Source organism: Mycteria americana, chromosome 2 (assembly GCF_035582795.1).
Source record: "Mycteria americana isolate JAX WOST 10 ecotype Jacksonville Zoo and Gardens chromosome 2, USCA_MyAme_1.0, whole genome shotgun sequence".
NCBI classification, from domain to species: domain Eukaryota; kingdom Metazoa; phylum Chordata; class Aves; order Ciconiiformes; family Ciconiidae; genus Mycteria; species Mycteria americana.
The window spans coordinates 79,712,819-79,733,161 of record NC_134366.1 but is presented as its reverse complement, the minus strand read 5'-3'; the positions used below and the strand labels follow the sequence as shown (position 1 = coordinate 79,733,161).

Sequence of the window (20,343 nt, the reverse complement as noted above, 5' to 3'; positions counted from 1 at the left end):
GCGGCGGAGGCGCGTCCCGCCCCGCCCGCCTTCGTGGTGCGGCCGCGCTCGCCCTCGACGCTTTTGGTCCCTCTGCCGGCGCCGTAGGGGCAGCCCCGCGTGCCGCTGGCTGCCTCCCGCCGCCGCCGCCATGGATTACCGGGCGGTGGCGATGAGCCAGGCCGTGCCCGGGCAGTTTGACGATGCGGAGTGCTCCGACGGGTAGGAGACGGCGAGGGGCCGGGCCGGGCCGGGCCTGTCGTGGTGCTCCGCGCCGGCGTGAGGCGAGGCCGGGCGGGTCGGGGGGGGGGCGGAGGCGGGCTGGCCGCGGTTCCCGAGCGGTTCCCGCAGGCCCCGTCGGAGTCGCCCGTGCTGGGGGTGGCTCGGGTGCGTCTGTCCCCAGGCGCGGCCGGCAAAAAACGACGAGCGGGGAAGGGAGCAGTTGTGCACGCCGCCCGGCAGCGGGGAAGGAGGCCCGGCGAGGGGATGCCCGGCTGAGGGTTGCGGAGGAGGGCGGCTGTGCTGCCCGAGACAGAACGGGACATGTGAGCAAGAGCTGCCTGCGCTCTCTCGGCTTTTCTTTTCAATTATTTGTGATTTCTGCTTCACCACTAAAATAGCTTGACCCACCTGCAGACTCTGGGTAGTCGAGGCAATTTCACTTTGGTGTTATTGAATGTAACTGAACATGTGAAACCGCATAAGAGAACAGTGGGGTTCCTAGGACAGCAGATCGGTTTGATTCGTTTTGGAATTAAAGCACGTTTTCTGCTGGACTGAAAGCCTAAAGATTTTTATATTTAGTGGGGAGTGAATAAGGAGTGGTCTTGTGTTGTGCATTCAAGCCATTTTCTTTCTAGTTTACCATTTATTTAGTTAAATGTCAAATGCCAGCAGAGAATCTGCTTTGGGATATACTTGTTGTGGCAGAAAAATGTGACGTACTACAGACATTAGGACAGTCAAAAGGGTTCATTTCTCCCACAAATTCTTTTTTAGGCCTGACTTTTTCCATGTAGGTTGTGCTGGTGCCCCGAGTTATCAGCAGGTTGGCTGTCTGCTGCCAGTGAGATTTTGCCTGATACCTTGTCAGGTGGAAATCTGCTGTGGCAGCCAGCAGAGTGGCTCATCTCTGGTGAAGAGGCCAGCTGGCCTGATCTGGTGTGTTCATCTGATTGGAGTCAGAGGGATCCAAATATGTTTAACTGCAGAACAAGTTTAGAAGGCAGCACTGATGTGGTGAAAAAGATAATTTACATGTAGTCCATCCTTCAAAGGCAGTGATGTTCTCATATATGCTTGCTTAAAGATGGGTGAAGTGAGAAACATCTCATGGAGAGCTAACCTTGTGAAATCATTTGTTGGGATAAATGTACTGAATTTCTGATGACCGTAACAATCATTTGTAGTTATATAAACATCTGCATTTGTTTGAAGTGAATTTACGCAAGACACAGAAACAGTTAAAGAAGGTGAGGTCACTGAGAACTGCCAGTCACGCATGTACGAAGAAGTTAACACTGAGGAAGGAGATGGTGATGATGACAACGATGATGAAGAGGAGGATGAAGACTGGGACTGGGATGATGAGGTGGGAAGACTCATGAAGCGCCACAACACTGCTGGTGGATGCAATCCACAGGTATGTTGAAGGCTATTTTGTGAGCATCAAGGGTGCCCAAGAGCAAATGGGGCTAACCTGGAGGCTTTGTTCTTTGGTATTATGTTGAGCATAAATGGAAATTTTTCCTCAAGAGAATGTCCTTCCTTTGAGTCTGTTCCTCTGCCATGCGTGTATGTACGTTGTAGCCAGAGCTCCTCTTGATTTCCTTTTCTCCATTGCTGGATTGTCTTTCTCCCTGCAGTTTTCCTTCTGTTCCTTAGCTTTCTCAACCTTTCTTTGCCCACCCTGATCTCTATGGATGTTGCTTACTTTTTGGTATTTTTCCCCTGTGTTTTTGAGCATCTACCCCATCTTTTCTATTTAATTCTGAGACCGTACCTGCTTGTCACACCCAGGGTGAAACAGGTTGTGTTTTGGACTAGTAGTGAAGGCAGCAAAAGAAAGTATAGGAGATGGAGGGAGGTGCTAGAAGTGGATTAATTTAGAGTGTATGATGTTGGCTTAGAAACTCCAGTGTTATGCAGAATGAGAAGCACACGTGAGATGAGAACTAGCATCCTTCTTCCCCTCAGCTTGGACACTGGAGGTTCAAAACCTCTTTTTTCTTATTGATACCAACATAACAGGATAGTTGAGATAAATTAGAGTGGTGCTGATCGTGGCATATCATGTCTAACTTGCAGCACTTGTCCTGGGTGATTTATTCTTGGCCTTTAGTTAGAGGTGTATGCTGTCCGGTGTTGGTGAAACTGTGTTCAGATATTAATTGTGTTTGGTGAAGACTACCTGTAAGAAAAGATAGCATCTTGGAAAGTTTTCTTGGTTCATTGCCTTCTCCTTTTTTCTCTTATTTTTCTCCTTGTTTCTGTCTGCTATTTCCCTTCCTTTTACAGATAGAAAAAGTGTTAATATGAGAGACTTGCAGCTCAATTCCCAGACTAAAAATAACCCTGAGTTGGGGCACTTTTTGGAATTTTAACTCGTGTCACCTGTATTTTCTTTTCTTGAATTAAGAAAAATCTGATGTTAATCCATATCCATTTCCTCACCCTTTCTGGTTTTCTATTGATAGCTTTAGGCATAGACATTTGAGCTGACTTTTCCAATGAAGTTGTGTGTATTTCAAAGGGCTATCTAGAGAAAACAACTTATATTAACAAATCCTTTGTTTCAGGCAAATAGACAGAACCCCAGTTGCTATTCAGCAAAAATGTCTACCCCTACAGACAAGGCTTTAAGGAAGTTTGAGCATAAAATTAATTTAGGTGAGTATAATTACATTGTCGTCTTTTATGAAAACAGATACCACTTTGTGATCTTCTCAGACTAATTCTGCTTACTTTAAGATAGAACTCACTGGAATGGCAGTTAACCATTGCCAGACAGATTAAAAAATGGCTTTTGCATACTTGAAGTTGCCTTTATTCTCCGTTAACCAGCTGTCATACCCCTTTCTCTCCCCCTTCAGAACCACAGGGCTGTTTTGTTTTGGTGTTTGTTTTTTTTTTTTTTTTTTTTTTTGTTCCCGTTGACTTCTCCAGACCACGTAAAGTTAAAGTATTTCTTCCCTAGCTTCTCTGTAGGAACAAGCTGTTTGGCTGGAGGGAGGGTGTCAACTCTCTGTTGTGATGTTGTTGGTCATTCTCAAAGCTGCTACCACAGCTAAATTTTCTAGACGACTGCAGTCCCCTGTACTATTAGGATGGCACATTATGCAACAGTTATCTCACAGGGGTAGAGTTTCTGTGATAAATGAAGAGGCTGCTGTCCTAACCAGTGTAGTTTGATGTTTGCCATATGATGGAACTGGCTGTTCAGCTCAGCCTGTTAGAGCTAGATGTAGCTGTGATTGGGGCCTTTTGACGGGGTAGTAAATGGAGGTTGTGTTTTCCTTCATAACAAAGCGGTTCTAAAATATATGTTCAAAAGAGTAGTGCTGGTATATGTAGCCAAATACAGCAGCTTTTATACATTTAGCAATTAATCAACCATTTTAAATACATCATGAGGAGAGAATCCTGGTGTCTGTTGCTTATTCTGTTTAGAAAAATGGTGAAAAATTCGATTGTGATAAGAGAATGGTGGACAAATTTAATGGTGAGACGTAATCCAAAAGGTATTACTTCTGGATGGCATTACATCTCCAAGTCTGTGGGACTGCCTCAGTTATCTGTGTTGTTACCTTATAGTCCTTGAAATGTAGACAGAGTGGAGCACTAGGTTAACTCTGGTATGCAGCTAAGCTTCTGGGCTTGTTATGAAGAGCTCTGCCTGTGTTTGAATGTTGTGTTGTGGCATATCGGCTGGCAGCAGAATTGCAGGGGTAATTCCGAAAATAGCAAACTTCTTTGATTTTTGGTTGGTTTTTTTTTTTTTTCATTTCTTCTTATGTGTTTTTCAGATAAGCTGAATTTTGATGACTCTGTTATAAACCGAGTCACAGAAAAGTCTAGACAGAAGGAGGCAGACCTGTGAGTATTACTCCTGGTAATAATTTGAACCAGAAAAGCAGTTCTTTCTTCCTAGTGTGATCCTGAGTTTTGAATAAATTTATTAAGGAAACCAAAATTTGTAAATAGTCTGCATGCAGCTTGCTTTCTGGTCTTAGCCTTTTTGGTTTCCAGATCAGTTGCTTAAATCATTGCAGAGTTTTGATGCTTCTGTCACTGCTGCTGGTAGCACATCTGATTGTATTGGTGTAGTAAGATAGAAGTGATGGGTGTCATTCCACTAGCAAAAGACTATTTTATCTCTGATACTCTTTTTCTAAACAGAGGTCCTTAAGCATTTGGGCTAGGAAAAAATACTGGAAGCCTTTTGAAGGTTCTACCTCATGATTTGTGAGGAGAGTACCTTTTTAAAAATTTTTTTTTTAAGCCTGCAGCTTAAATTTTTTTTTTTAAGCTCTACATTGTTAAGACAGATACTGTTTTCTCCTGAGTGAGCATAATTCAGTGGAGGCAAGAAGATACCTGTAAAAGTGAAGGGCACTGATGTTTATGGCTTTTTTTGTTGTTGTTGTTGTTTTTGTTGTCCCCCCCCGCCCCATGCAGGAGAAACCTTTGCTTTTGTGTAAACTGAAAGCTTTACTTCTTGAGGCTGTTCTCTTTGATACAGAATGTCATGTTTTACTCTATCAAAGCACTGAGTCCATGTGTGGGATTGTATAATTTTATTTTCACTTATGCTAGGTACCGAGTCAAAGATAAGTCAGACAGAGCAACGGTAGAACAGGTAAGTCCTTAATGCATCATATTTCTCTTTTGACCAGAATGAATAATGGGGAATTTTGGAATCAATGATAAAATGGATACTGTAGGAACAGAGTTTTGCCTTCGAATTCTGTTTCTCTTGTTATCCTGAAGAGACCTGTTGTTTCTTTATGTTTCTTTCTTGTACGCAGGTTGTACTTGCTACCATAAACATTTTGGAGCTCATTTTTGTGCTTAGCATTGTGATTTGATCACATATGCAATGCAGAATTCCATCTTAAGCTTTTATTAAATTCCAAAGAACAATAAAAAAATGCTGGGTTTGCTTTTTTCCTTTTCTCTTCTTTAGCAAGACTGAACTATTACTGGCCCAGGGCCACATAGCTGCTCGATTTCAGTTATGATAGCTATATCTTAAGAGAAACCTTACTTTAACACATTTAATGCAACTGTGTGTGGGAACTCATTCTCTTATGTGTCTTCTAGAGCTAGCTCAAGGGCATATGCTTAGCTTAAAAAAAAAAAATCTTGAAAGAAAGCGTGAAGTATCGTTCTAGAATCACGGCAACATTCTGAGTGGCTGCTGTTTGGATTATCATTTGATCCTTAAGAACAGTCTGATGCCGTAGGTCCTTTAATATGGTACTAAGAATGGACTGTATTAGTAGGTTTTGTCCTCTTCAAAAAGAGCAATTGTGCTGACTTTTCTGTGTTAAATTTGAGGTGTTGGATCCAAGGACCCGAATGATTCTGTTCAAGATGCTAACTAGAGGTGTCATATCAGAAATTAATGGCTGCATCAGCACAGGGAAGGAAGTAAGTTTTATTAAAAATGCAATGATGGTCTTTTTCTCGGCAAGCTAGGCAGAAGCTTGTGGTGCTCAGAAGATGTATTGAAATATTTGGGTTTAGTACTACTTTTTTTGTGTGTGTGTGTTGCTCGATTGGTAGGAAGTTATCTTAAGGTAAAACACAGTTTATGTTAAAGGAAACAAGTTTCCCCAAGCATGAAAGATTTCTCAGAATACTTAAATGTTATCTAAAATTTGTGGATCGTGTTAATTGTATGTTACAACTGAAATTTTTGGAAAGGGTATGTGTACCCGCAATATTAAACAGTGCCTGAAAAACATACAGACCCAGGTAATTCTTTCTTCATGTGAGACTCTTGCATGCAGATCAGACCAGCTCCACATGTCAGCAGACATAGGAATATCTAAATGGTGTAACTGAATTATGTTTAAAATAGTATGAAACCTTCATTGCTTTTACAAAACTAGCATGTTTGTGTGCTGTTATTATCAAGTAATATTGCAGATAATTGAAACCAGACCACAAATTTCCAAGTAAATTAATAATTCAGTTTTAGAATGTCTAGTCCATAGGCTGACCTGGTTTTCTTCCAAGTCTTTGGATGCTGATTAAAGGCATACTTCCACCCTGTGTAGAGGTGTCAATGTGAGATATTTGGGCCATGCTTTAGGGCCTAAATAGTGCACAGACTCAACCCTTCATGCAAGGGCTTGCTTCAGTCTCCAAAACGTGGATGAGGCGGAGTTTTCTTGTGCATTGTTGTTTTTGTCCTATATGCATTGTCATACATCTACCCAGTCTTAGGTACTTCCCATAAGCTGCCTCTGGTAGAAAAAGAAACTGCCCTGGGTGCAGTCTCACTCAGCTGGGTGCCACATAGGGGCTGGGGTGAGATCAGATCTTTTCCAGGTGTCAAAAAGAGAAGTGAGAAGGTTATGTTGGTTTAAAGAGTTTTTCTTTAATATTATTTCTTCCCTTCATAATCTGATAGGCTAATGTATATCATGCCAGTACTGCGAACGGAGAGAACAGAGCAATAAAGATTTACAAAACCTCTATTCTGATGTTTAAAGATCGGGATAAGTATGTGAGTGGTGAATTCAGGTGAGTTTGACTTCTGCCTGGTTTCACTGGCAAAGAGGTGGTGTTAGAAAGGTGGTAAAATCACCGGTGCTAATACTGCATTAATTGGCTAAGAGTCCATGTTGTCTTTTATTTCTTTATTTAAAGATTTCGTCATGGATATTGCAAAGGCAACCCAAGAAAAATGGTGAAGACATGGGCTGAGAAAGAAATGAGGAATTTAATAAGGTGATTCTTCCAGTTTTTATTTCAGCGTGCAAAGGTAACTGAAACTTTAAGTTTATAGGAGGTACTCTCCTATTGCCAGACTGGCTATCACTACCTTTTAGGGTCTTGGGAGTATTCAGGGAAGTGTCTTAAGCTTCCCTGTGGGAGAGAAAAGTGAGGGGAGGAATGAAGATACTCCTTTGTCTTGCTGTTCATGCTCTTCAATGTCTGAACGTTCTGTCTGACATGACTGAAAAGTGAGGAAAAGCTAGAAATAGCTGCTGTAACAGCACACTGTGTGATATAGGTTAATCTAGAATTAACCTGAACTGTGTAAGGATTCCTTGTCCGACATAGGAATGCTTAGAGAAGGGTCAGAGCCAGAATGGTTGTGGCTTTTTGTATTCATTTCCTAGTTGTTCTTCAGAAGTGAGAGTTTCCTGAGTAGAGGAGCTCTTACTGTGTGTTATGTTTAAAGCAACAGAGCTCCTATAGGCACTAGTGCAATGCAAATAGTAGAGTTTGGTTTTATTTTTTTGTGGCTTTGTTCCTGTGTTACAGGTTGAATACTGCCCAGATACCTTGTCCAGAGCCGATTATGCTGAGAAGCCATGTGCTTGTCATGGGCTTTATTGGTAAAGGTGATAGGTAAGTATCCTTAGAAATTTTTTTTTATTAGTAGCTTTCCACAACATTTTATTAAAAACAAACAAACAAACCCTCTGAGTTTACCTACTATTGCTTTAGGTCTGTAAAATTAACATGTTATTCTTACATGTGCGTGTGATCTGTAGAATACCGAGATATTTGCCAGCTACTGCTGCAGACAATCTGCATGATTCTGAAGCCTTGGTTGTGTGCAAATGAGTCCATAAAGTGGCTTAACCAGAGAGATTAAGGCTGGAAAGGCTTGCTAATCATACATGAATGTAGCTCATTGTTTTGTAGTACAAACATTAATGTAGCATGGTCCAAATTAGCTCATGTTGGAAACAGAGCTCCAGTATCTTTGGCAAGCATATACCAAGCTTTGCTGCCCTTTGTGCTGGCTCTGTGCACTTAACTGCTCATGCTAATTTGCTTGACACACTTAGTGAGTGGAAGGATCAGGTACAGCAGTTAAAGCATTTGCAGCTGGTGTGAAGAAGGAAAAAGTATTCACTTTCTGTTATTTGTGTTGTAATTTCAAGGCCTGCTCCTCTGCTGAAGAATGCTCAGTTATCTGACTCCAAAGTCCGGGAGCTGTACCTGCAAATCATCCAGTACATGAGAAGAATGTACCAAGATGCCAGACTTGTTCACGCAGATCTCAGTGAATTTAATATGCTGTACGTTTTTAAACTTTGCTCTGAATTGTGACATCTAAAATGTATGCGTTGGCAACCTCTATGTGAGAGTACTAACCTACCTTTAAGGGAGGGTGGGGTCCTTTTCATGACTGGGCTTTGTAACTTATGTTATTAATTATGTAGCTTTTAACCCAGATCAGAGCTTTCTGTTTTTTGGGTTTGTGTGTTTTTTTTTTTTTTTTTTTAAAACCAAAGGAAAAATACCACCAAAAAAACCCCAAACAAAAACCCCTCACAAACAAACAAAAACTCAACTAGAGAAAAAATTAGTATGGTATCTTTTTTTTTTTTTTTTCCTTTTTCTCCCCCCACCCATAACACTGCTTTTTGTGTTCACGAGAAGACTATTTCTTTAAAGTTTAATAACAGAGCTTGTGTAGAGGAGGGAAAGGATTGACCCAAAAAAGCCACTCTGGCCCTAATATGCGAGGTGTATGCTAGAGAAGTATGTTAAGATTGTTTGCTGGTTCTTAAGTTTGAAGCACACGTTGTTCCCTGCCCCTCAATAATCTCCCATATAACAGCGGTGGAGTTAGTGCAGCTCTCTGTGCTCGTTTGCAGGTACCACAGTGGAGACGTGTACATCATTGATGTGTCTCAGGCAGTGGAGCACGACCACCCACATGCACTGGAGTTCCTGCGAAAAGATTGTGCCAACGTTAATGGTGAGTGGGCTGCGCTTCAACTCTTGTTCTGATAGCTGGTTTATTTAGGAGGGTGAACTGTGTTCATCTATGTTCTTTCAGGTATAACTGACTGTAGAAGCTGTCAAACTTCTGTTAAAATGCTCCCTCTCCTAGGTTCTCATGGCTTCTTCAGGGAGCAGTGTACTGTGCCGAGTTCAGAAGAGTGTAGCCTATTTTGTTAGAAATCATCTGACCGAAATGAGTCACCTGGCTGAATCTCAGATTTACAATAGATCTGAGATCAGTCCCAGACTGATTAGAGATCAGTCCCGGTCTGCTGCAGCACCCACCACAGTCTTAACTTCCCTTGCTTAAGGGACTGCGCAGACATACTGATGTGATTCCTTCTGTGAGTGGAATCCACATCTGGAATTCCTCAGCTAGCAAGAAGTTAAGCATGTGTTATTAAGTTCCCTGCACTTACTTGTCCAGGTCAGCTGAGAGGATCGAGACAGAGAGTAATTTATTGGAGATGTTATCACTTATCATAGTATTTTGATAAACAAGGTACCTTTATGGTATTTTTCTCTGGAAAATTTGGTCTTCATGTGTGAGTATGCATGTTGTGTAACGGACACACACCTCCTGGTAGGGTGTATTTCTCCCTGAGGACAAGAAATCTGTCACTGCAGGCTGCTTTTGTCCCCTCTTTCTTCTCAGATTGACTTTTTTCTAATTGGACAGAGACTCTTGGAAGTATGTGGAAAAAGAACTGTGTGCATTTTGATGTTATGTGTTTGTTGATACCCAGTATGGTAGTTTTTTCCGTATTCCTTTTCTGTTCATGGATTTCTGATAATTCCCTTCTGCTCAGATACTTGCACCCTTTCTCTTTTTTCATGTCTTTTGGCTTGCTCTGCCTAGAGCCTCAGTGCTTCAGTGAGTTGCAGTGGTTTTGGTCTGTTTTGTTTGCTTGTTTTCTGTCACTGCAACTTTCTCTGTGTAGCCCTCCTACAGAGACTCTGAGAAACACCTTGCTTTATGCTCCGCCCTAACTGTGATCATTGCAAAGACTTGTAGTTCTATGGGCACAGAGAGCTGCCTCCAAACTAAATTTTTTTGGTCTTTCTGTGATTAATTTCTCATGGTGAGAGATCTTCTGAGAACTTTAGTGGGAAACACTTATTAAGCAGTCCTCAGTGTCTTTCACTGCTGTTTTTCAGTTTAGAAGTACAGCCTCCGAAGTTTTTTGTACTTGACTCAAGAAACCAATTCTGAGTGTAGTATTGAGGAAAATTCTAATATGTTAATGTGTCTTCCCTTTCAGGTGGATCATAATTAGGCTGTACTGTGTTTCAGTGGATACTTCTGTTTCTCTTTGGCAAAAGTTTTGAGGTCTCCATTCCTTATTCTTTGAAATACATTTTTCATCTTAGTCATTGCAAATACTACACCTGTCTTAAATTGTTTACTACTTAGCCCCTACTCCATTAAGTCTGGCTCCTGCTGAAATTGATTTGACTTTTATGTTTATCCAGTTATTTGCCTTCCAGTATTTGTTGCATCTGGAAGATGAACAGTTTTATTTCAGATGGCCAAGAGTCATCTGATAACTAAACCCAGTATGATGCAGTACATGCTGCTGAGACTTTCCCAAGTCATCAGGGTCATTGGCTTGCTGTGACTGTCACTTTAATGTCACAGCTGCATACATTACATGTAATTACTTACAGTTTTTGTCTCTGCCTTTGTTTCCTGGTAGACTTTTTCCAGAAGCACAGTGTTGCAGTGATGACTGTGAGGGAGCTGTTTGAGTTTATTACTGATCCTTCTATCACAAGTGAGAACATTGATGACTATCTGTCTAAGGTAAGACCTCATGGCCTTGTTGCTTATGTAGGAAGACTTGGACAATAAAATCAGATCTAGTTCAAGCTCCTTCATCTCATTTACTCTACATCCTGCTATTGAAGGAAGCGGCTACATGACATTGTTATGCTAGTGCTTCAAAAATGCATACAGGTCTCTTCCATTTATACCATTATAGGATGACAACGCTTTCATTCTATGTTTTCTCAAAAAGTCTAATCATGAAAACTCAAATATCTGTTTCGGGTGCCACTAAAACCAGGGTGCTTTAAGTTAGTTTCTTTTTGGCAAGGAGAAGCTCTGCAGAAATATAACCATGCTTATATATAGAATGGGGTTAAGAATGCAGATTTGAGCAGGGTGGGCTGAAGGAGGATGGGAATGACTCGGGGCAGTGTTACTCCGAGGTACAGGGTCTTGCTACCCAAATATAGCAGCTGGCAGAACACATTGATTCTAGGAGGAGGTAAACTTACTCAGTGCCGCTAGCAGCACCCATGTATTTAATCTCTAGCTGCCAGTCCTCTGCTTCCAGTTAGATGTTTCTTTAAAAAGGGGTGTGGGGGGGAGCTTTTTAAAGTTAATGCAAGAGAAATGAGGGCCACATATGTGATGCTCAGAGTGGAGATTTGATATGTCATTCCTGGCCAAGACCACGTGAGTGTAGTCCAAATACCAGTACAGCATGGGGATTTCCAAATGTTGTGTACTTTCTGTCATATTGGAGGTTGAATGAGACAGAGCTGTGCTACGTGGTTCCCCTTACTTGTACTCCTCTGGCTTGCTCAATGTGCATGAGAAGAGCCAAGTTCCAGGACTGAGCACTGCTCACTGTATTCTCCTTGCACTGTTACGTCCTGTAGTGCTGGGCCTGCCATAATTTCGTCTGGGAGGAGCAGCAGGCATGTTTTCCCTCTATTAATAAAGCAGATCTGCAGTTATAAGTGTGCTTTGCAGAAATGTTGGTTACCATTAGGTGTCGCTCAAGGCATTGCCATAGGGAAAGCTGGAGTATTTGTGAGTGACAGCGTGGAGCACAGAGAGAAACACAGATGGGAATGGTTAGTTGGATTAAGTGATGCGATTCTAAAGAGTGATAACTTTGTATTGTTTTATGTTTCTTTAGGCAATGGAAATAGCATCGAAAAGAACAGAGGAGGAAAGATCCAGTCAAGATAAAGTGGATGAGGAAGTAAGTGAGGATTTTTGTTCCTGCTGTGAAATTAATATTAACCTTGCCTCTTCTAAGCAACGAAAAATGTTCTGTTTTATTTGGCAGAATGTACAGTTAATAAGCAAAACATTGTTTGTGATACTGAGATGTCTTGAACTAGTTGAGATGTGAAGTATTAAGGGATGCCATGTGTAAAAGCTGACAGTGATAAGGTGTTAGAAGGCAAATCCTCGATCTCCTAAACCAGTAGGTTTGCTTGTGGCCAGGTCCCTTTATGTATCTTCCAGTTCAGGTTCAGTTAACAAAAAAAACTGAATGGAGACATCTGATTATGCTAGTGTTTTTGAACCAGTGATACAGAAGCAGGATATTTGGATATGTGCATTGACCAAATTGCCTATCTAGCTCCAGTCCCAGTCTAATTCAGTTCTTCCATGTACTGTTTCTCTCCCTTGCTTTTATATTCAGTCAGGCCATTTCAAGTCCATTACAGAAAACTGCTAACATTCTGGAAAGGCTTGATTGTAAAGATAAAACAATTTCTGTCTTAGTCTTATCTATCTGTTCCAGAAGAGCTTAAAAAACAAAACCAAAAACAAACCAAAACCAAAAAAACAACTCAGTGCTGAGCAGAATTTGTATCAGTGAGAACCTATTTGTACTGGTTCGTGTGGTGTTTATCTTTGGAGTCAATACTACTTGATTTGTCAAAGGCTTTTCTTTTTCTCGTGGAGCTCTGCAGGTTTTACTAACTGCTTCTGGCTCAAGCTTGGCCAAGGAAAGATTTGTTTTGTTTTGTTCCCTAAGATATCCTCAGTATACAACTTCTGAACTATAGGGTCAGATGCTAGTGTTTTGTTGCAAGCCCATCTTTTGCAAACCAATTATTCCTTTGCTTACATAAAGGTACTGACCTGTAAGAGAGATGGTTTAGTAGCATCTAAGTTCAGTTTATTTCTCTTAGACTTCTCATATGACCATGGCTAGTTTGTGTCACTTCCTTCACAAAAGAGTAGAGCTGATTAAGGGCAAAATCCATGGAGGTGGGGGCCTCTGCTCTTTGCACGGCACTTAGTCTAGCAGTTATGATCATAAAGTGTACTGAATTTTTAGTGGGATTGCACTGATACCATGAAAAAGAGAAGCAAAAGACTCCTTTCTGATCTGGTAGTGACTTAAGTTTGCTGCAGGACTGTTTCAGAAAGACTGCATGACAAATTTTAGGTATGTGTTGATACTGCAGTTAGGTTTTATTGTACTATACTGCTGCAGGAACCTTTTTTGAGTTGGACTGTGGGCTGAAGCAGGTATTATTATATAAAGAGATTAAGTTCTAATAGTGCATTTTAATGGAGTGGCTTCCTGAAGGCATTGTAAACATTACAATAAAAACATTAGAGAAAATCCTTAAAATACAAAACCTTAAGACTCAAATAGGTTAAGAGGAAGTTGGAAGGATTGGAGAAGTTTGTAAGTGGCCTGGTGGTAGTCATGCCAAGGAAAGAGCCTTAGGAGTCATGATTTACCAATAATGTGTAGGTTGCATGTTAAGTCTGCTTTTGCAAAAAAAATGATGCGCTGCAGTTCAAATGGGAGTGGATGACTGCCATGTTCATTTTTAGTTTCTGAGCCGTGAAATCCTTCATGATTATTCTCTCAAGGATGCATAATTAGGAAGAACATCATGAAACTATATGTAAATTAGTAAGTCTGTGTTTCCTTTCACTCTGCTAGGTGTTTAAGAAGGCTTACATACCTCGAACTTTGACCGAAGTTAAAAACTACGAGAGAGATGTGGATATAATGATGAAATTGAAAGAAGAGGATATGGCATTGAATGTTCAGCAAGATAATGTGAGGAGACATGCTGAGGCACTGCAAAAAAGAGGGAGGGCATATGAATTCTTCTCACTGGAAACTGATAGCAACAAACAAAAACAGAAGCCTTGTTACCAAGGCGTGGAGTACTGAATCTAGTGTCATACTTAAAATTGTCTGGTTAGTACTAATGCTAACATTGTGGGTTTTTTCCTGTTTTTGTTTTGTTGTTGTTGGTTTTGAGGTTTGGTTTTTTTTGTTTTTTTTTTGAGAGAAATCTTCATGCCCAGAGAAAACTATTAAGGCTCTCATTTTGATAACGTAATTTTCTTTCTCTCTCCCTGGGTGTAGATTCTCTACCAGACTGTGACAGGACTGAAGAAGGATTTGTCTGGTGTTCAGAAGGTGAGAGGGTCTTTTTGAAATCCTTCATTTTAGCCATTTTCAGAAAAGTGCTTATAAGGAGTACTCGGAATGCCTCATCTTCCAGCTGACACCATGAAAGAAGCCTCTTGTCTGCAGAGTGACTGTTTATATCCGGGATGGGTCTGGCATGACAGTGTGTCTGTACACCACATGAATTGTTTCCCTGCGCTGTGGCTGATGCTGGTTTGCTTGAGAATGAAATGATAATCCTTGCTATGGCCATAATCTCTAAAGTTAAGGGGGAGCAGAGGGAAGACGTTTTCCAATTATGGAAAATGTAATTGATTTAAATTGTAGCATGACTACAAGTTTTGATATGTTCGGAGTAGCTTTGCTGTAATCATTGTGTAAAGAACATCCCTGCCGTATAAGGCATAAGATATTATGTTTTTACTATATTTGAAGTACTTGACAGTGACACTTGTGTAACGTATGTTGGATAAGAAGTTGGGTACAGATCAGTCTGTAGCAGTATAATTCAAGGCAGAAGCCCTGTGTGGATTCCCCCTCCTTCTTTTGTAAATGTTATCTAGTAGTGGTGTAGACTTTGTTTTAAAATGGAAATATAAACATGGATGGGATCAGGCTGTGGCGCAGTCTCCAGGCTTGTTTAAGAATAAGTGAGTTTCCCAGTGTAGATATTTGTGTTTGCAATAAAGCCTACATGCTGTGCCCTCAAGGTAGATTTGGGTATGATCCAAGTATAATTTAAAATTGGCTTCCACATATGTTAGCAAATCGCTGTTTAACTTATGGAAATAAGTTTGGGAGTGCCAATACAGCTGTTTTGTGAGCCCTGACCTAAAAGATTCTGTGTTGTACATTCTAGATTCCTTGTTCTTAGTTTGGATTAACCTACTTTTCATTCTTTTTCTTGAGACTCACTGATGGCTGTAGTAAAGGAGATGGCATAAGCTAGCTCAAGGGTTTCTTTGCAGCAGATTCTGTTTTGCTTTTTATATATATATATATATATATATGTACATATGCATGTGTGTATACTGTCATTAGGCTTCTTTGTTTTGGTTTGATACAATTCTCTCTTGATATATGTTGCAGATTCCTGCACTTCTTGAAAAGAAAGCAGACGAGTCGGAAACGGACTCTGATGATGATGATGGCAGCTCAGAGTACTCTGATTTGGGCTGTAAAGAATCTGTACATCCCAAAGATAAACCTGCTGAAGTGAGCATGGACAAAAAGGTCAGCTGGCAAGGAATTGTTTATTTTTCCCACCTCTGTCTGACAGGAAAAAATCCAAACTTAGTTCTGAGTGGGTCTTGCTGCTGCTTGTCTGAAACAAGTTATGGACTTTTCCTGTTGTGGAGAATGAGAGCAGAGAAATTTAATTTCATTATGGATGCTTTATTAATGGTGTTTTTATGTAGAGGAACATGTAACATAGCTCTCTCTAGCCTAGACAAAGCTAGAAGAGAGATCTCTGTAGGGAATTCTAAGGCTGCGCAGAGCAGAATTTAGTGAAGCCTGCACAGCTCTTCAGTGCCTCTGGCTACTCTTGCAGGCTTTGGTGTTCACCTTTGTGGTCGTGGTCCCTGATTAACCTGCTTTTGCCCAGGGATCTGAGACCACTTGATCTATAGAACTGGAGACTTAGTGACAATGTTTGTACCACAGTGGCTTTTGCAGTACCATTAGTACAGACTGGCTAGCTTTGCTGTGGGCAAGAGATGTAACACAGTCACGCAAAGAGATTATGGTTTGGTTTTTTTTTTTTTTTTAAAACATTTCATTTTCCAAGCTGTGGAACAAGTATGCTCTGTTTAGGTGAGGCTCTTCTGCAGAGTATCACCCATGGGTGAGAGCCTTTTGGCAGCCTTGTAGGTGCTGTGCAAAAGAAGGATGAAACTTGCTGGGCTTAAGGGGGTTTGCTTGTTAGGTTTTTCTTCCTAGAAAAGGTAAGACAATACACTCCATATCTGTCAAATAAAAATGCAGTGTTCTACTAGACACTTTCCACCAATCTAGAGCTGCTGCCTTTCAGATGTGAAGCAGGGAAGTCTTGGTCACTTCTCATCCTTGTGGATAGGTTTTCATTTGGACTTTTTGTGATATGAGATTTTTGGTAACCCTATGTGTTCAGCTGTAGGTTGAACAACTGATTAGCAGCAATTACTTCCACCCTCCACCCCATTATGCTGACTTTGCGTTTTCCAGTTGAGTGCAGTTTCTTCACTGTCTGACACAAATTACAGTGTATTGCAGTAGCATGGCACCCTTTCTTGCCAATCCTGATGATGATCAGCTTGCTCTGAGTTACCAGCAGTTACAGGATCAGTACGCATGACATACAGAAACACATACTGTAGTAGCCCTGTGGGTAGCAGAAAACCTAGATCAGGCATCCTGTTGTAATCTTAGGTGTAAATAGCATGAGTTAAGAGTGCCTCTTGTTCCCTTTCTTCAAAGGTTGCATGAAACTCAGGTTTTAACTAGTTTGAATTTTGCCTTGTCATTACCTGTGTGCAGCTCTTAGCTCCACTCCCAACCTTTACTTCCTTTTTCCTTCCCCTTCACCATTTCTGTTGATTTTTTTTTTTCTCTTTTATTTCATCCTATTGATAACCTCATGTTTATGTGGTGTGTTAATTTTCTTGTTAATGTAACAATTGATTGACCTGCTCAAAGCCAGAAGTGTCCTTCTGGCTTTAAATGAATGGTGTTTGGTTCTTTATAGGAAAGGAAAAAGATGGTTAAAGAAGCCCAAAGAGAGAAGAGAAAAACCAAAATCCCAAAGCATGTGAAGAAGCGGAAAGAAAAGACTGCAAAAATGAAGAAAGGCAAATAAAGTCAGCTTTGGCTTGGGGAAAGGGATGGTTTGTTGTGGGTTATTAAGTCACCATCTTTTTTCTTTTTTTAAAATTAAAAATCCTTTATTTATATACATACAGTATTAACTGTGAGGGTGGTTTTGTTGTTAACATGGTGTAATTGTTTGAACAGAGTATATGCCATGGGTTTCTCAATAGGAAAGAACTAGTTTAACACTTGTGCATCTTAAAATCCTTTACCTGTGCTGGTCTAACCTGTTGTTAAACTCACATTGATTTGTTCCTGGGGTCTTACTCCGCTGCCTCACACTGCGTACAAGCTAGTTTGGTTTGTTCCAGAATGGTGATTTGATTCAAACAGATTCTTGGAGGAGGGGGAATGGTGATTCAAAGGCCCATGCCCTCTTCACAGTATGGAAGCAAATTGAGCTAGGTGTCCTCTGCAGGCTGTCACAGTCACCCATGGATAACCCTGCAGGCATTGTGCCTTTGGTGCCTCCCTGTGCTTGCACCACCTTTGATATTTTCTTACTGAAAGCTGAGTTCTGTGATTTGAGAGACAGCTGTCCTCATTGCCCAGAGCCCTTCTGAAGCAATCAGGCAGGTGTATGCAAGCAGACCAAAGCTTGTTTTTTTTATTTTTTTTCATTCTTTTTTCCTTGGATCCCACCATAGGGCACTGTTGCTCTTAAGAGTATTATGAACCAACTATTTTGTAAGCTGGTCAAATGAGTATTTGCCGTCAAGATTAATCATGTGTGTTCAAATTTAAGGCTGTATAAGGGCTTGTGGCAGGACCTCTCTGTGGTATGGCTCAGCATTACCCGTCTATGTTGTGCTAAGGTGCCCCAGCTCTTTACCAGGGAGAAGTTGGCAGAGCTCCGCTCATAAGTGATCCACTTGGGCTGCAGCAAAGGTGCTGTACTGAAGACGGACCACCTTCTCTCTTGGCAGCTGCTTTGGACACTGAGGCTGACAAGTCTTGGGAGAGGTGTCCTCCTCATGCTGTAGCACATCAGCTGTCTTTTCCCACTGCCTGCAGTTTCAGAACTCCTTGTGCTAGCACAGAGAAAGGTTCTGATTCTAGTAAATGTCTTCATGTGTTTGCCCACATTAGGGGTGGAGTTGATGTCCCGGGGATTTACGCTTACAGGACGTACATTCTCTGATGGCAGAGGACAGCTTTTAATCATTGAGGGATATGCAGCTATGAAGGGTTGGCCAGGGGCAGGGTGAAGCTTCCTTCTCTCTGCTCCTCACTTCCTACACCCAAAAGAGAGATGATGTTGGCCAATGGCACACGTGGTCGCAGTCCCCAGTTTGAGGTTCACAACCTCTTTTGTGCCTTTGGCTAGAAATCTGGTAAGAGAGGAACTGGTCAATGCTTCCAGATCTCTCTCTCTCTGTCTGTGCTCCCTTTCTCCGTATCCATACAGGGATTGACAGCACTCTTATGTACAGTATGCATATAAGTGTAGACAGTATTGCTGGAGCATGTTGGGAAGGAAGACTGGTATTTCCTCAGCAAGTGGGGATGTTTGTTGGGAGACTGAGATGAAATATCTGCATTTTGGAAAATGGCATTACATCAGGTGCAAGAAAGGGGGCAGCCTCTAACTTGGTAGTGAAGGGAGGAGGAGGTGCAAGACCACATCCGGAGGTGAGGGAGTACAGTTGATGGCCATTTGTCTTAACACCAAGGGCTGAGATGCCGTTAGATGTATGGACGCATTATTTGCTGCTTTTCCTTGTCATAGTGCATGAGAGCTTGCGTAGTGACATAATCAGGCAGAGGTGGCCTTGGCGATGGCTACCCTGAACCTGACTGGTTGTGTTCATAGGTGCAGTGCTGAAGGCAACTGAAACAGTAACAGCTTTGTGCACTTTGCCCTTGAAATCCCATTGTATTGGGGATTCTTCCTGCTGACTGACAAGACTAAGGTGTATGCATCTGCGATAGCAGCTGTGGTTCATGAAGGTGTGTGTTCCAGGAAATGTGTGTAGGGAATAGGGATTGGGGGAGCGGGATTGTGTCCGAGCTGTTGCCTTCCTCCAGCAACAGATTGTGCATTGGGCAGACATCAGTGTTTTGGTGAAGTGGGCTAAGCGTAAGCGAATCTCTAAGAAGCTGTGTGTGCTTTAACTTTGTGTAGCTCAGCAGTGGATGACTCTACCAGGAAACTGGTCCATGGCTCATCAGTGTTAGTTGGGGGTTGTCAGACACAAGAGACAACCTAATTTTCATTGGGGCTGGGTGCTCTGAAGGCAAAGATAGATGCTAGTTCTTGGCAAAGAGCCTGGAAGCCTCAGAGCCAGAGTGTGTGTCCCACTGCAGGCTGTTTACCTCCTTTACCTGAGGAGACACTTCAGAGAAAGGAGGCTGCTATCATCTGTGCTTGAGGGAAGAGGAAATGTCCCAGCCCACATAACCTTGTCTTCCCTCCAGGCCATGCACCACAGCCTGATCAAGTTTGCCTAGCTCTAGCCATCCTGTAGCATGAAGGTGGTCCTGAATCAGTCATTTAGGATTGGAGCCTTGCTTGCAGTGATGTGCAGCAGAACTGTCTGTGCAGGTTGTGCAAAGCATGAGCTATCAGCCTCACGAGTTTTCTCTAGGGCATGTTTACATAGTCAGGGTGTTTGCAGAGCACCTGAGGTGGAGCATGCCAGAAAAGCCCACGTTGTGCAAGTGCAGGTGGCCTGGGCGTAGCTGTTGCAGCTGGGTATGCAGCTTGTTGAGGTGGGCTGTGAGTGTAGTTCGTGTGTCCTGGCCATTGCAGACTTGAGATATATAGAAGTGAGGCAGTCCACAGGAATGCAATGGAACCAGGAGCTCTTTGGCCCAGGACCATGGGACGAGCCATCTTTCTGGTGATGCCTGAAGCAAGAGAACGGCCGTTAAGAAATGTTAGACATAACTACCAAAAGGCACCAGTCTGATAGGGGGTGGGGACGATGGGAGTGGGATGGCATGACTTTGTGTCCTGTGCTAAAGAAAAACCTTCAAAGTTCAAAGTAGCACAGATACTCAGTTATGCTCTATTGATATCAATGTATGATGAGGTAGGGTTTTTTTCCCCCCAGAGATTAGGATCTGACAAGGCCTGCTCGCTTTGCCATAGCAGCATGTTTATGGTGTGCCCTGTTGCTGGCACCTGTGCAGACAGAGTAATATTGCCAGGGCAGGAATGCCAGTACCTTGTATAAGAAGAACTGGGACACAAACAGCTCAAGGTAATGCTTCCACTTTATCTTCTGTACTCTTTCCTCCCCGCCCTCCTCTCCCCAACATTGCACTTGCTGGTAGGGCTCTGGGGTCTCTTTTGGGCTATTGCAAGTGTCTCCATCATGGAGCTCACCCGATGGCACACAGC

The 20,343-nt window shown here is 42.0% G+C and overlaps 1 protein-coding gene across 2 annotated transcripts in view; it reads left to right on the top strand.

Moving 5' to 3' along the window:
- The window catches only part of RIOK1 (RIO kinase 1), an 88,963-nt gene extending 71,861 nt beyond the window's left edge, over positions 1-17,102 (top strand). Inside the window, exons 2-18 of one of the 2 annotated variants that reach the window (XM_075493888.1) lie at positions 120-201; positions 1,417-1,621; positions 2,778-2,868; positions 4,005-4,074; positions 4,795-4,837; positions 5,539-5,631; positions 6,620-6,732; positions 6,859-6,939; positions 7,480-7,566; positions 8,109-8,246; positions 8,829-8,932; positions 10,656-10,762; positions 11,889-11,954; positions 13,671-13,790; positions 14,106-14,159; positions 15,240-15,383; positions 16,876-17,102. In XM_075493888.1, the coding sequence (XP_075350003.1) occupies positions 131-201; positions 1,417-1,621; positions 2,778-2,868; positions 4,005-4,074; positions 4,795-4,837; positions 5,539-5,631; positions 6,620-6,732; positions 6,859-6,939; positions 7,480-7,566; positions 8,109-8,246; positions 8,829-8,932; positions 10,656-10,762; positions 11,889-11,954; positions 13,671-13,790; positions 14,106-14,159; positions 15,240-15,383; positions 16,876-16,986 (1,698 nt within the window). In that variant the 5' untranslated portion in view covers positions 120-130 and the 3' untranslated portion in view covers positions 16,987-17,102. Of the gene's footprint in view, positions 1-23; positions 202-1,416; positions 1,622-2,777; positions 2,869-4,004; positions 4,075-4,794; positions 4,838-5,538; positions 5,632-6,619; positions 6,733-6,858; positions 6,940-7,479; positions 7,567-8,108; positions 8,247-8,828; positions 8,933-10,655; positions 10,763-11,888; positions 11,955-13,670; positions 13,791-14,105; positions 14,160-15,239; positions 15,384-16,875 lie in introns of those variants that run through there. The other variant, XM_075493887.1, reaches the window with a different exon arrangement.
- The last annotated feature ends 3,241 nt before the right edge of the window (positions 17,103-20,343 follow it).